Source organism: Abramis brama (genome assembly GCF_963993115.1).
Source record: "Abramis brama genome assembly, chromosome: 3".
NCBI classification, from domain to species: Eukaryota; Metazoa; Chordata; class Actinopteri; order Cypriniformes; family Leuciscidae; genus Abramis; species Abramis brama.
In genome coordinates this window covers 5,773,951-5,790,331 of record NC_139965.1, presented here as the reverse complement: position 1 = coordinate 5,790,331, position 16,381 = coordinate 5,773,951, and the positions used below count along the sequence as shown (strand labels likewise).

At 43.6% G+C, this 16,381-nt stretch overlaps 1 protein-coding gene across 1 annotated transcript in view; it reads left to right on the top strand.

Annotated features, from left to right (window-relative positions):
- The window catches only part of LOC311079178 (Fc receptor-like protein 5), a 43,612-nt gene that overhangs the window by 20,496 nt on the left and 6,735 nt on the right, over nucleotides 1–16,381 (top strand). The window contains exons 2-4 of the mRNA XM_084108391.1: nucleotides 4,932–4,967; nucleotides 11,327–11,587; nucleotides 12,674–12,961. Of these exons, the coding sequence (XP_083964517.1) occupies nucleotides 4,937–4,967; nucleotides 11,327–11,587; nucleotides 12,674–12,961 (580 nt within the window). The 5' untranslated portion in view covers nucleotides 4,932–4,936. The remainder of the gene's footprint in view (nucleotides 1–4,931; nucleotides 4,968–11,326; nucleotides 11,588–12,673; nucleotides 12,962–16,381) is intronic.

Below are 16,381 nucleotides of genomic sequence, written 5' to 3'. Positions count from 1 at the left end.
TTTTTTTCTCTCTCTCTGAAGGGTTGTCTGGGTATTGTTCTACTTAGTAAACCAGGGTACCAGGGTAGAAAAAACATGAGCAGAAGCGGATACTGGATTTTAAACAATTATTTTTTTATTAAATGATGAATTAAAGTGTGAAGTCTTAAAAATAATGGAAAAATACTATAAACAGGGTGTAATTACTAACCAAATATGAGCTGCAGTGGGATTTTATGATATATAAAGTGAGGAGTTTAGCCATTAAAAAGTCCTTTTTAGAATAATCGGATAATAGTACTTTTGTTAATGATGAATTTGGCTGCATTTGTGAGGAAGAGCTTAGTATTACAGAAATTATCGACAATATTATGAAAATCAAGGACAACAAATCTCCTAGTAATGATGGGCTTAAGAATGAATTTTTCAACACTTTCAGAGATGCCCTTTCCCCGTTTATTTTAGCTATGTTTAATGAATCTATAAATAATGGGATTTTACCTCCATCTCTCAGACAGGGGAAATTACCTTAATACCAAAGGCAAATAAGGATCCCTTATCTCTAGATGGGTGGAGACCCATAACTTTATTACCCATAACTCTAACACTGATGCCAAACTGTTTTCTCTTATTTTTGCTAGCAGGCTAAAATTAGGATTGGATTCCCTAATTGTTCAGTCTCAGTCTGGTTTCATGAAAGGAAGACATATATGTAATAACATTCGTCTTATTCTTGATTTTATTGATTACAGTCACCTTCTTAATGATGACAGTCTAATACTATTTATTGATTTTAATAAAAAGCGTTTGATACAGTAGAACACAAATTCATGTTTGCAACATTATAATACTTTTAAATTTGGAAATCTTTTTAGAAAGGCAATTACAACCTATTACAATTGTTAATATAGCTGCGAGCAGCGATTACGGGCCCAAGCCGGGCTTGGCGGTGCCGCCGGCTTTGGCCCTTCATCGCTGCTCGCAGCTATATATATATATATATATATATATATATATATAAGACAGAAAATATTACTTGCCTTATTCTGATTTTATGATACACTCAAAATATTCCACAACATTGATTAACGTTGATTAACCCTGTTGATTAACCGGTGGTAAAATATTCTCACCGTCACATACCTAGTATATTTTTATATAGATACAATAGGCCTACCTGATTTTGAACACAAGACGGCAGTATAGCACTATGAATGACATGATTTATTTATTTATTGGACTAAAAAAACATTCTGGCTGTTTTTAAACTTAAACAGTTATTAAATTGAAAAAAAAAAAGAAGAATAAAATGGGTTTAAAATGGGTTTAAACAATTATTAATTTTAAAAAAAAAAGAGTTCTGATATTTGTATCATTTTATATAGAAATAAATGGTGTATAATTACATTTTTGAAGATATGAGGCTTTTAGTGTTTCCTTTTTGTACATTAATTTAATCCCTCGCCATAGCAAAACCGTTTGAGATATTCAATATCCGTTCACAATTTAGCATCTTTAATGTATTTTCATCATTTTGAAAAAGTTTGGTGTGAACAAAATAAACCACTTAGCAGGAGTGGGTAAAAATGCAGAGGCTGAATTTGCAAATAAATCCACATTCAAACCAAAATATCTGAGTTCCTGTTGGTCAGAGCTAATGACTGTAAATTAGAAAGTTGTCCGGCTCGATGAGACCAATATACTTACTGATTTTTGTAATTGTGGGTAAACCTAACCCCCCCACTTTTGTCAAAAACATTTTGAAAGTGACACACTTCCTGCTACCAGTTGGTGGCGCTATAACTTTGACTCACAATAGTTACATCCATCTGATCGGCCTCTTACCACCAACACAGTGCTGAAGTTTCATCAAGATCAGTTAATGTATGCAGAAGTTATACCACTTCGTGTTTCTCTTTTCTCGCCATAAATGCGTTTCCTCACCACGGCCAAACCATTCGAGATATCAAAAATCCGTCAGCAATTTAGAATCTTCAATGTCTTGACTTCATGCACACCGAGTTTGGTGGCGATTTAATAAATTTTCTAGAAATAAGAGAGTGATTTCAAAGCATTTTGAAAATGACAAACTTCCTGCTGCCAGTTGGTGGCGCTATAACTTTGACTCACAATAGTCACATCCATGTGATCGGCCTCTTACAACGAACACACTGCTGAAGTTTAATCAAGATCAGTTAATGTATGCAGAAGTTATAACACACTTCCTGTTTCCATTATTCGCCATAAATTCGTTTCCTCGCCACGGCCAAACCGTTCGAGATATCAAAAATCCCCTGGCAATTTTTCCTCAATGTCTTGACTTCATGCACACCGAGTTTGACGACCGGGTTAATTCCCTAGGAGGTGTGTTTCAAATTCCTGAGCATGCGTTTCCAAACAATGCATAATTGCTGACTTCCCGTAAAACTTAGAGCCTGAACGTTGTTCGGCACAATGAGATCTATATGTGTACCGAGTTTCATACTAATTCATGCAAGCGTGTTTGATATATGGACCAAGTTTTCGGACCCTGTTCAAGGGGGCGCTGTCGAGCCCCCCTGCCACGCCTGGGTACCAGCTTCAGCCCGGCCCTGATGGCCACGGGTTCTGACCCGTGTGCAAAGTTTTAATAGTTTTTGAGCATGTTAAGGGCCCCAAAAGTGCCTGAATTGTCGTAAGAAAAATAATAATAATAATAATAAACAATAATCCTACCGAAAACAATAGGGCCTTCGCCCTTTCAGGGCTTGGGCCCTAATAATCCTACCAAAAACAATAGGGCCTTCGCCCTTTCGGGGCTTGGGCCCTAATAATAAATAATCCTACTGAAAACAATAGGGCCTTCGCCCTTTTAGGGCTTGGGCCCTAAATATCTCTTCTCATCCATCTAAATTTGGTTGGGTTAATATGTTTCCCTCATTTGAGTGGGAACATTTTTGGGGAGTTGGTATTGTGTAACTAATAAAACCAAAGAAGTGTCATTTAAAATTGCTCACAGAATATATCCTGTCAAAGACACATTAGAGCGTTTTCATCTGGATATTGATTACAATTGCTGTTTTTGTAATTGTGAAAGAGAGTCTATGTGAATGTCCCTGTTCATCAATCTTTTGGTATAAGATGTCTCAATTTCTAGGTGTTAAAATGAACTGCAACCTAATCTTAGATTTGTCATCTGTCTTACTTCATACAAATTAATATTTTTTTTCCAAAAGAAAAAAAATATGTTATCGATTTGTTTTTGTTATTAGGAACATTTTATTTTCATCAAACTAAATGGAGTAACTCAAAACCCAAGTTTGCTCATTTTAAAGCAGCCTTCAAAATGTATTTAGAGTCTGTAAAGTTTAAAAAAAAATCGAAAAGCCCAAAGATTTCTATCTCTGCTAAATGAAGACAGTGTGGAGACATAGTACCCTATTGTAACGATCTGAAACGCAAGTGTCAAGCGCAAAGCGCAAGTAACTTTGTTAAAGTAAAAAGTAACTATTTTCCCGGCGGGATAAATGACTCTTGCGCCCGACGCATATCTAAAATGGGTTGGTCTGAAGTAGCTTCATTATTCATAGGTGTGGTTTGGGCATAACGTGAAATAAACCAATCAGAGTGACTTCTCACATTCCCTTTAAGAGCAGACGCGCTTTTTCCATAGCGGATTGCTATTGTAACGGCGGATTTGCCAGGCGCGCGCCAGGAGCAACGCTCTCGTCACGGCCGTAAAAGAGAGAAGTTACATTGAAATGGAGAAACCCACCCAAATTAACTTCGGTTAAACAGGCGTATGATAATTTGGGTAGATCTATCGTAATAATCTATGATTTGCAAAAATGAAAACTGCTGCTTCTGTGTATATGAGAGAATCAAAGTGTATGCGCGTTGTAGCACACACTACATTGATTATGGCCAAGCATGCACCCTTAAAATAGCATATGAATAACATGCGCAACGCTATGTTAAACTATGACTTTAAACTATTTTTTCCTGGTTAGTGGCGCAATTGTTTTCTAAACCTGCAAAATAGCATGAAGGAACGTTTGCACCGGAACACGCCTCCTTTTTTGCGCTGAACCGCCCAGGGAGCGCAAGTTCATTCCCTAGTTTAGCGACGTGCTTCTGTGGAGGGAAAAGCGCGCTTTGCACGGGTGCAAAATAGGAATGATACATGTGTCGGTGTACAAAGTCAATTGCGCTGGGTGCAAGATAGGGCCCAGAGTTACAGAAATACACTGACATCACATTTATTGATGAGTAGTTTTGTTGGTTTCTCTCTTTTGTGAAAAATCACTTCTCAGAGATCGTTGATGCCAGAAATATTAGACTTTATTTTGCAACAAAGCCGAGCGTCTCCTGCAGAAAACCACTCCAGATTTTTGCTCAGCTCACACATATATACCATACATCCTTTTCCAAAGATGGTAACACACTCTATAGATATTTTTGGGTGTGACATACTAGAATATAATAGACATACTAGAATATAATTTTCTGCTGCATTCTTCAGGCTTCAGAAAGTCAAACCAAAGTCACACACAGAGGAAATAATAGTGTACAAATATATAGCTAAATTACTTATTTTCTAAGTAATAAAATCTTGTACATTAGTCTATATTAATGTCATATGATGTTGTATGTTTTGAAGCTCAGTGTTCAAACTGCTTAATTGTTGTTGAGCAACAGTGAATCAAACAGTGAATCAAACAGTTAATCAAACAGTGAATCAAACAGTGAATCACTGAATCGACTCTCGTATCAGTTCACGAGTCCTGTGACATCAGTGTGTGTGATGATGTTAAATGCTGGAGAATAATCCATCAGTTCTCTCCTGAATGAGCATCACAACAGAAAAACACTTTCAGTTAATGTAGAATAAACTCTAGACATGTTTCAGTGTGTGATTTACATTGTGTTGAATGAATGGAAATGATTCATATCTGTGTTTCTTCTGCTTTTAGTGCTGATGTCCCTCGTTCACTCTGGACTCAGTCGAGGTACTGTGCTTTACTGCAGTACATTTTAGTTTTTAACTAATGTGAATTGTGTTATAGTATTTTACTATATATGGTTTACTATAACCATATTATCTTCATGTTTACATCAGGATCCCACATTTGTCTCTTTGCTGATGTTTTATGTCCATGTTTTGCATATTTCACAGAATCATCTGACTGTAGTTCCTTATGCTGCAAAACATTACAGAAATCGTCTCAGGTTATGACTGTAACCTATGTTCCCTGAGAAACAGGGAACTCGCACTGCGTCGAATGATGCTTTGGGGAACGCCTCAGGCGTGACAGGTGTCTGAAATCACTATCAAATCACGGCAATCACATTGACCACCGACTGCCCGTGAATCATTAACGTGAATGATTCACGTGCGACCTGCAAGTAAAAAAGGGCGCCTTGCAAACATGACAATCACCTTATCGTCTGAAGGGACTGTTTGGTAGGCAGGCCCCGAGGCATGGCAAGGAGACACAGTGTCTTGTTCCGTTTCTCAGGGAACATAGGTTACAGTCGTAACCTAAGACGTTCCCTTTCGAAAGGGAACTCGCACTGCGTCGAATGACGCTTTGGGGAACGATATACCCACCCCACCATGCTAAGGGGAGTGCATGCCAGGTGGCAGTGACAACTGTCAGAACCAGCAAATTCAAATGAAACGCTAGAACCACTCAGCCCTCAGGTCACACTGGGCTGTCAGTGACAGCATTCCCTACGGTCATAGCCCAAGCTATAAGCCTCGCAGGAAAACCTTCATAAACATGGTTAAATGAACGGCCTACCTGGGCCTGCTCAGGGCCTGGAACCACAGCTTCCAATTAGAAGGGGTCCCTTCTAGGGAATGTGGCTAGGGAACCCGAAGGAACCCCAGCCAATCACTATTCAGGGGAATGTACTCACCCCGAAATGCCACCAGGAAGGCCTGACCTGGCATCAGTACATAGATACCTAGTCTGGCCACTTCCTGTCTGTCCGAAGACAGAGCCTCTGGACACTTGCCTTAGGTAAGGCATCCGACCCGAGGGACTGCGAAGCTGGCAGTAAACCACTCGGCCCGGATCTCAGAGACGGGATATCCCGGAGAGTATGACTCAGCATAATGCTTTCCAACCCTTGTTAGCGAGGGGAGTTTCTCTACTCGATGCACGGATCTACCCAGTATTTCAAAACACTGAGGAGGCCTGTGAAGGCCTAAAGGCCCGTTCACACCAAGCACGATAACTATAAAGATAACGATAAAGATAACTATATATGCGTCCACACCAACGACGGTTAACTTCTCTGCAATGTCATCTGCCATTTTAAATGCGCGAGACCTTTAAATTAGAATGGATTCTGATTGGCTGTCAGTGTTTTATCGTTTGACAGCTGGAAAAAAATCGTTCTGAAAGTGATCCCAACGATATCGTTCCTCATATCTTTATCGTTATAGTTGTGGTGTGAACTCTGTTATTCTTTAATATGGAGAACGATTTTTAGAATTATATCTTTATTGTTATCTTTATAGTTATCGTGCTTGGTGTGAACTGGCCTTAAGGGCTGATCTAACTGGGAGGCCTCACGAGAGGCCTACGACTGTCTGACCAAACTAAGGAGTCCGCATGCTCATAGTGACCCTCAATGAGGGGAGCACATGGTCCGCCAGGTAGGCAAACCAGGCTGTAGGCAGGAAAAGAGGTTCTGGGAGGGAACCAATAGCAGAGAATGAACACTTTAGTCGAGCCAGGGCGCAAGCTCGCCTTCAGCAGCTGCCTGCTAAGGCCAGCTAAACTGATAGCAAGAGGCCACTAGCTTCCTGAACCCAGCACCGCTAGGAAACCACTCACAGGGAGGCCTGGTGAGGCCTACTACCTAATAACCAAAGTCTGTGGGAGCTCACCCTCAGGGAGGCCTGGTGAGGCCTACTACCTGATAGTCACAATATCTGGGAGCTCACATTCAGGGAGGCCTGGTGAGGCCTACTACCTGATAGCCACAATATCTGGGAGCTCACATTCAGGGAGGCCGGGTGAGGCCTACTACCTGAAAGCCACAGTATCTGGGAGCTCACATTCAGGGAGGCCGGGTGAGGCCTACTACCTGATAGCTACCTGAGAATCACAGCATGTGAGAGTCCGGGTGATAGTTCCAAGGCGGCCTGTTAAGGCCAGCCAGCTGGGGACTCGCCTATCAGGGAGGCCTAATTGGGCCTGCTAGCTGATAGCAAGTCAATTCTGCTACAAAGGTACACTGTTGGGAACCATACTACACCAACATATTGCTATTGGGTCCACTTTCACAGGCGGCCTAAAACGGCTAGCTACCTGGTAGCGGCTATACAGTATGTCCCAAAATGTTGTGACTCACCTCCAAGGAGGCCTGTTTAAGGCCTACTACCCATCAGTGAGTCAACTGCCCGAACCACCAAGGCCAACCACGTGAAGTAAGCTGGCCTACAGCGCCCTCTTGGGGGCTGCCCATTCAAGGAGGCCTGCTGAGGCCTACTCCCTAACGGCGCAGCCTTCGTTGGCAGATAAGCTGTTTAAACAGCGCCTACAGCATCCTGGTGCCTAATCACATTGCCCATGGCAGTGTACTTCAGCAAAAGAGCTAGTACCCTTAAAACAAGGGGAGTACAACATACGCCACTCTGCCTCAACAGAGGCCCAAGTGTCAGGGGCCTACCATCTGTACGCATGGGCGTCAGCTCATGGCAATGCTCTGGCTTCAGGGGAGCGTACTTCGACTAAAAAGAAGTGAAGGCTAGAACTTTCCGCTCGACCCGAGCCATATTGGTGCGAGGTAGCATAATACAGAACTGAAAGTGAAGTACTCAGACCTACCCTGTATCACAGGGGAATACTCCCATCTCACCCTGAGGTTTACCAGGGAGCGGGCCTGCCAGCGGCTCTAGAGGTGACAGAAAATTGATCTGTGCCCCCATACACAAAAGAAATATATTTGAAATATATTTTCAGTATATATTTTGGAATATATGCAAATATTTGAAATCGGCCCAATAAATATATTTCACACTTAACATCATATATTTTTGTTATATTTCAGAATATATTTCAATGTATTTTTTTCTGTATGGGTCCCCAAAAGTGTCAAAATATATGTGGCATATATTCCAAATACATTGAAATATATTCTGAAATATAACACAAATATATGATGTTAAGTGTGAAATATATTTATTGGGCCAATTTCAAATATTTGCATATATTCCAAAATATATACTGAAAATATATTTCAAATATATTTCTTTTGTGTATGGGCCCAACCTAGGGGAGTGGGGCTTGTTTGTGAGCCAAACCACCTACAACCCAACGCTCAAGCAGTAGCTCAGCGAGGTAAGTGAGCCTAAACTGGCGGCCCAGTTCTGCACGGCAGGGTCGGGCAGACAGACCTAGTCTCTTCGTGAGATTTTTTCTCGCAAGTAGGCCTAACCCTGCCAATAAAGACATATTGTGCCGGGGAGGCCTAATTATAATTAATTATTATAAACCATGCCTCTGCACCATGCTGCATTACTCTTGTCGCCCCAGAATGCAGAGAAGGGGGCGGGCCTTGGCCTAACAACTCCCATGGGAGGAGGCTGTCATACAGGGATGCTAGAAACCTACATTCACAAAGTGAAGGGTCAGAGGCAGAAATGCTTAAGCAGAAACACCTCCACTATCCATGGCACAGCCTAGGCCAGCTATAGAGGTGGCCCTGGTGAGGGCCAGCCTACAAGTATAGATCTGCCTGAGGGCTCGGAGGAGCCATAGCCCTACTAGAAAAATAGTTATTATATTTCATACAAAGAGGCTGCAGAATCGCTCAGTCCACTGAAAACCCAAACAGAGCTCAAGGGGGCGATGTACTCAGGAAAGAAGTCCAACGGACCCGGGGGCCGGACATAAGATCTATCTGAAGCTCTAGCGTCAGTCAAAACTCAAGTAAAAAATCCTATGAGAGAAAGACCACCTACTCTACCCTGAGGGCTAACACAGTTTCACAACACAAGAGAAGCCCATACAGCTGGTGCTTCTTCCCATCGTTCTAGCCACCTAAAGGGAACTTCAGGGCTCTTAATAATCCAAAATTTACCTTACCTTATGACACAATGACATGACCCCATAGCTCTATACAGGGAACGAGGTCTGTAGAGAGTATTTATTTTTTATTTATTTTTACTTATTTACTTTAGTATTTATTTTTCACAAAAATGACTCTTAAGAAGACCAGTCAGCTCACCTGCGGCGTGCGGAGTGAAGACACGCCAGATAGTTCCTTATGAACCTGGGGTCCATCACTTTACATGCCTGAAAGAGGCACTCTCACTAACCAAGCCTAGGCGGGCCATCAGAACATTGTTCTCATCATAGGCCCCGCCCCAGGCCTGATGTAATGAACGACTGGGGAGTCGGAAACAGAGGAGAGGGCAGATTTCATGACCCTCTGAGGAGGTTATCCCTCACCGACGCTGTCGTTTGTTCTGGATAACCTCCCTCAAATCCCTCCTGTTGCGGGAGTCATGCCTCTTCTGTACCCTGCTCCTCCACGGAGGGGGTGCAGGAGAGGTGACGCTGGCTCGCTGGCCCTTCTACGATCCTCAGACCGAGAAGGGCCAGGTCCTCTCGCCTGCCTGGGCGTGGATCCGGATCTCAGCGGTATACAGGTTTTAAACGCCGCTGAGCGCGCCTTCGCCTCCCTGAACTTCCTCACCAGCACCTCTACGGAGGTGCCGAAGAGTTCAGAGGGCGAAACCGGTGAATCAAGGAGAAAGGCCTTCTCTTTGTCCCCGATGTCGGCTAGATTTAGCCACAGATGTCTCTCCGTGGCCACCATCACTGCCATCGATCGACCGATCGAAGCAGCGGTTTGTTTGGTGGCCCGGAGAGCAAGATCTGTGGTCCGGCGCAGCTCAGCCACCGCCTCAGGGGACATTCCTGCCCCCTGGTCGAGATCCCCCAGCAGCCTGGTACGCCTGCAGCACCGCCATGATGTGCAGGGCAGCACCGGCCTGACCTGCTGCCGCGTACGCTCTACCATTCAAACGAGCCGTTGTTTTCAGCGGTTTGGATGGCAGGGTTGGAGCTCTCAGTGTCGATGCCTGCTCAGACAACTGATTATCAACCTCCTCAGCCATCTCCTGTTCGTCCAGAAGAGCAGTAGCTGCAGGAATAGTAGGCGAAAAGTCTTCCTCATCGACCTGCAGCTCGCCCTCGTCAGTCGTCGGATCATCTGAGAGGCTTACAGCCCTCTCAAGATGATCGACGAGCTCCATCTGGGAGCCCCATGATGCAAGTCGCCGCTCTGCCTCGGCACGAGTGGGACCTGAACCATGAGGACCAGATGCTGAACCCTCTTCACTCGAGAAGAGAGTCAGACGAGAGCGGAGCGTTTTTAAAGAAAGACGCTCACAGTTTGCACAGAGGGCTCCCTCGAGAACCTCCTGTGCGTGCTTTTCTCCCAGGCAGAAAACGCACAGTTCATGTGTGTCAACCGGCATCAAACACTTGGACACGGGTTGGCACACTTCCGAAAGCAATTGGCCTTCGCTGTACGCTTCATAATTTTTTCTTTCTCACCGTATTCTTTGAAACGTTCAAACAGACAGTCCCTGAAGACGATAAGATGATTGTCATGTTTGCAAGGCGCCCTTTTATACTTGGAGGTCGCACGTTAATTATTCACGTTAATGATTCACAGGCTGTCGCCAGTGAATGTGATTGCCGTGATTTGATAGTGATTTCAGACACCTGTCACGCCTGAGGCGTTCCCCAAAGCATCATTCAACGCAGTGCGAATTCCCTTTCGAAAGGGAACTGCTATTTATTCAATCAATCAAACAGTCTTGCAGTTGTAAAGTAGTTCAGTCAGACATTGATTGCAAAAGATCATAATCCACTATATAAAACAGAAAATAGTTCTGCACAGTGAGTTTTATTTGCATGTTTCTGAGTTTTTACTGCAATATGAATTATTGACTGTGTGTCATTACGACCTTGAGCACCAATGCTTAGCTTTATTCATTCAGTCTGATATGGTTGGAAGGGCTGGAAGAGAAAAGGGCTTGAGATAAGACAGATAGAAGTTAGTAAGTTCCCAGTTCAGATCTTTAAAACACTCAGACTCTAAACAGCATAATCTACTGGTCAGAACTGGCAGATCAATAATACAAAGGACATGCGGACTGGATAAATATATCAGTTTCATTTAGTTTTTACAAATCCATACATTTAGATGTAATCATTATAATTTATAAGCAAACTAGGTTTGTAATTTAAGTGTTTTCCTCCTGATGAAGTTTAGAGTTCATGACAGAGATCTTGATACTGCAATGCTTTTCAATATTTACTTCTATGTTTCTCAGTGAAACCTGTAGTGACGATGAAGCCAGATCAGCGTGTGTTCGAAGGAGAGATAGTCACTCTCACATGTGACATACAGAGAGGAGGAGATATTCAGAGATACAGCTGGTTTACAGATGATGGAGACACTGACTATACAACAACAACAACACCAGTGTTCAGGTTCACAGCTGATGTTTCTCGCAGTGGTGAATACAGTTGTAGAGGAGAGAGATCAGACTCACGCACAGACTTCAGTGATGCTGTTACACTGACTGTATCAGGTGAGTCTTCATATTCACATCTGTTTAATGATCATTTAAATTAATATTTCAACACTTATAATCTTCAGCCACATCTGTTGTTACAAGAGGACTGAAGAAATTCACTTCACTCATTATTCAATAACTGCACACGTCTGTGTATGTGTGTGTGTGTGTGTGTGTGTGTGTGTGTGTTGCGTGTTTTGTGGAGGTTTTGGTTTATTATAAAATCATGTAAATTGTGACTTTCCAGTCTTATGAGCGTCTCCATCTTTAATATTTAGTCTCTATGGTTACAGGAGATATTCATGAGTATCATGAGAATAGAAGAGGACTTGAGCGACTGAGTTCAGTTCTGATGAGTTTTGTCCTGAAGTTAGAGAGAATGATGTGGCTTACAGATTATTAGTGTTGAAGTCAACACCACAAACCCAGACCAGAGTGTTTTCACAGATAACACTCGATGTCTAAATGGGTCCAAGAGTGTTAAAGATGAAGAAACTACAGTTTTTGTGATAATTTAGAGAACATTATTAAAGACCAGATAACATTGAACAAACATTTTATTGACGTTACTTGAAGAATTTTTGATCATAACTTTGAGAGATCCTTAACATCAGCCAAAGTTATGATAATGTTCACTGTTAGCTGCTTATGGTTGTGGTAAAAGTATATTTATCATAAAGGCTCAACACAAAATGCACACATCCAGCGGGCAAAACAAACTCAGTGAGGGATCTCAACCACAGAAACTTCAAAAGTGAAGAGAAAGTTGGCACATGAAATACATATATTTATATATTACATATATCAGTTTGCCAACTTTCTCTTCCGTTTTGCAAAAGTATATTTATCATCATATGACCAAGACCAGTGTAATGTATTTCTGTCACAGAATGGCTCCATGAACTAAATCCCTCTGGAAACCGTTGGTCAAATGCTTTGCTCAAGGACACAATAGTGATGGTTAACAGTTCATTCACTGCAGGGTTTATACCAGCAACATTCCCATTTACAACCAGCGTTTACAACCGAATGTCCTTCTGAACAATCAGTTTTATTCCCTGAAAGAGCTGTTTCAGTCTTTATGTTTCTGTTTCTTCTCAGATTTGCCCACATCTGCAGTGACTATGACACCAGACAGATCTGTATTCACTGGAGAAACAGTCAATCTGAAGTGTGTGATAAACTCTGATCACAGTGACTGGAGATATGAGTGGTATAAAGACAGTGTAATATTACAGATGTCTGATTACCGTTACACTGTAAACAGAGACACTCTCACTATCAGAGGAGCTACTGAGTCTGATCAGGGTCAGTACAGGTGTAAAGGACAGAGAGATGGAAGACCAAACTCATCAACATCAAGATCTGCTGTTTATCTCTCTGTGAAGGGTGAGTTGAACATCATTGTCCTCTTAAACTCTCTCTACATGATCATGATCTAACAACCAATCGAGAGACGTTTACTCTCATTCACACTGCTGATAAATACAGTTGTCACTCAATGAAACAATGCAGGGGTCTGAAAATGCATTTTAAAGCTAAAGTATTTTTTAACTCTAAGTGTAATCTTAAAACACAACATTCAGATTTAGATTGTCTAGATTTAGACTTAGATTTAAGATTTATTTGATCCGACACCAAAGTTTCAGTATTAGCTCACCTGAAAATGAAAGTGACGTCATCATCTAATCTCACAGACCCTCACATGACCCCTATATGCCCTTCTTCCCTGGAACAAACAAATATGTTTTAGTAATGTGCTGATCGCTATTATAATGAATGACATGATTAACTTTCAGAGTTCAAAAAGGACACAAAAGCACCATAACTGTATCATAAAATGATTCCTATGATTTCATATGAAAGAAGTCAAATGACTAAGAGTATTTTAGTCTCCATCATCCTGATCACGTCAGTCAGTCTTTCTAACCATGAAGCTGTTGATCACGAGTAACAAGATCTGAGCACAACCCAACATTACTGTTTAGAGACAAACACTGTTTATAGAAACAACATATTCAACCTCTCGAAGATTTATTGACAGTTGCCAGACATCTCTGATCACTAATGTTATGAAGAAAAGGAAAACAACAAAAAACGTACTTGGTTACTAACGTAACCTCGGTTCTCTCTAGAAGAGGGAACGAGTACTGCGTAATATCTTACGCTATGGGGAAATCTCTTTTCCGCGAGATATTGAAGCCAAAAATTAACCTTAATTTTGAAATAATGTAAAACGCGTGCTGCCGCAACGCGTTTTACATTATTTCAAAATGAAGGATAATTTTTTAGATAAAGACATAGGCGAAACAGCTCGCGCGCCTATTGGCTGCTCTGCGGCAACTGCAACAGCCTATCGAAAGGCCTCGTCGTGACGTCAGCTCCAATGGGGGCGCTTCGCGCCCACTGCATCACGTCCCGCCGAACCGGGCGTGGCCTTGGGCTATAAACATAGCTCGAGAGGCTGGTATAGCTGGTTTTTCATCGCCGGAGCGAACCGGAGCGTGTTGCAGGCACGGCAAGATACACAATACTCGTTCACTCTTCTAGAGAGAACCGAGGTTACGTTAGTAACCGAGTACGACGTTCTCTTACAAAGAGGTTCTCTCGTACTGCGTAATATCTTATGCTATGGGGAACACAGTGTAAAACGCTGTGCGTGCTGAGATCCAGCACCAAAGTCACAAGGGCAGGTGCCCAGGGCCCATATAGTACATGATCATCAGGGACTCACAGAGAGTCCAGGAAGAGGGGCTAGAATAGCATCATTCCTGTAATAAATAGCATTCTAAAAGGAGCAATTATATAGATAGTGTTTCACAGACAGCCAGGACGAAAACTCGGCCTAGTCTGGTAAATATTATGGGTCTTACACACTGCCCATAGAGCTGCATGATCGATCAGTGAGCGTTGCTCAAGCAGTTTCAGTATTCTGGGCCGAAAACATCAGGGCAGACAATACCGATTTATCAGACCGAAAGCAGTTTAGCCTGCAAAGCGGGAACCTCTAGGTTATAAAACCTTATAAATGTAGACGGGGAGGCCCAGCCTGCCGCCATACAGATATCTTGTAAGGCAATCCCACTAGACCAAGCCCACGATGAGGCCATGCCTCTCGTGGAGTGCGCTCTAACACCTAACGGGCACTGCAAGCCCTTAGAGGCGTAAGTCAGCGCTATAGCATCAACTATCCATCTGTATAGGCTCTGTTTCGACACGGCTAGTCCCTTAGAACGTCCACTGAACGAGACAAAGAGCTGCTCTGTCTGTCTGAAGACAGATGAGCGAGACACATAAGCCCTTAATGCCCTGACCGGGCAGAGGAAGCTGGCGTCCTTCTCCTCGTTAGAGACCGGCAGGGCTGACAGGGAAATCACCGGAGACCTGAACGGTGTGTTGAGGGATTTAGGAACGTACCCGTGCCTCGGTTTCAGTATGACTTTCGAGTCATTTGGCCCAAACTCCATACATGTCGCGCTCACTGAGAGCGCTTGTAAGTCCCCAATGTGCTTGACTGAAGCGAGAGCCAGAAGAAACACAGTCTTGAAAGACAAGTGTTTGATATCCACTGATTGGATTGGCTCAAATGGGGCACCTTTCATGGCCTCCAAGACTGTGGAAAGGTCCCATATGGGAACTGAGGGAGGTCTGGGAGGATTTAACCTCTTAGTTCCTCTAAAGAAGCCAATGACCAGATCGTTCCTTCCAAGTGACTGGCCAAGCGTTGGTTTAGTAAACGCTGCTATAGCCGCCACGTAAACCTTGAGCGTGGATGGGGTCCTGCCCTTATCCAGTAGCTCTTGCAGGAAGGAGAGAACCTCCGTCACCCCACAATCTGGGGGTGATATGCCATGGGCTGTGCACCAGCTAGAGAACACAGACCATTTTGAGGAATAGAGCCGTCTTGTAGAGGGGGCTCTAGCCTGCGTGATCATGTTTAACACTCCCTCCGAGAGGCTAGCGGGTACCCGTTGATGGTCCATGCATGTAGGGACCAAAGCTCCAGGCGAGGATGCCAGATCGAGCTCCTGGCTTGAGAGAGGAGGTCCCTCCTCACTGGTATCTGGGAACCAGGCCTGGTTCTTCCAGAACGGAGCTACTAGTAGCACTGAGCATCCGTTTTCCCTGATCCACTCTAATACCTGAGGTAGGAGCGCGACGGGGGAAAAAGCATACAGCGGGGCCAGACGTGGGCCAGCGCATCCTTGCTCTTGGAGAAAAATTTCGGACAGTGAGCGTTTTCTTGAGACGCAAACAGGTCTACTTCTGCTCTGCCGAATGTCTCCCACAGCAGCTGGACTGTCTGTGGGTGTAAAGACCATTCTCCTGCTGGAACATTGTTCCTGGACAGTCTGTCTGGTCCTTTATTCAGAAGACCTGGCACGTGCGCCGCTCTCAGCGCAGGTTGCGCTGAGCCCATACCAGGAGGCGTTCCGTCAGCCTGTAAAGGTTTCGGGACTTGACACCTCCCTGGCGATTTATGTAAGACACCACTGACATGTTGTCCGAACGGACCAAGACGTGGTGCCCTCTTATCTGGGGACAAAAACGCGTCAACGCGTTGTCTACCGCCAGCATTTCCAGGCAGTTTATATGCAGAAGCCTCTCCCTTTCTGACCACTGGCCGAAGAACGGTCTGCCCTCGAGCAGCGCTCCCCATCCCGAGGTGGATGCATCCGTAGAAACCACTTTCACAATCGAGGAAGTCCCCAGGCTTACACCTGATCGGTACCAGTCGGTTGCTTTCCAAGGTTTCAGAGCTGAGGTGCATTTCTGATTGACCTTGAGACGAAGCAGACCGGAGGTCCA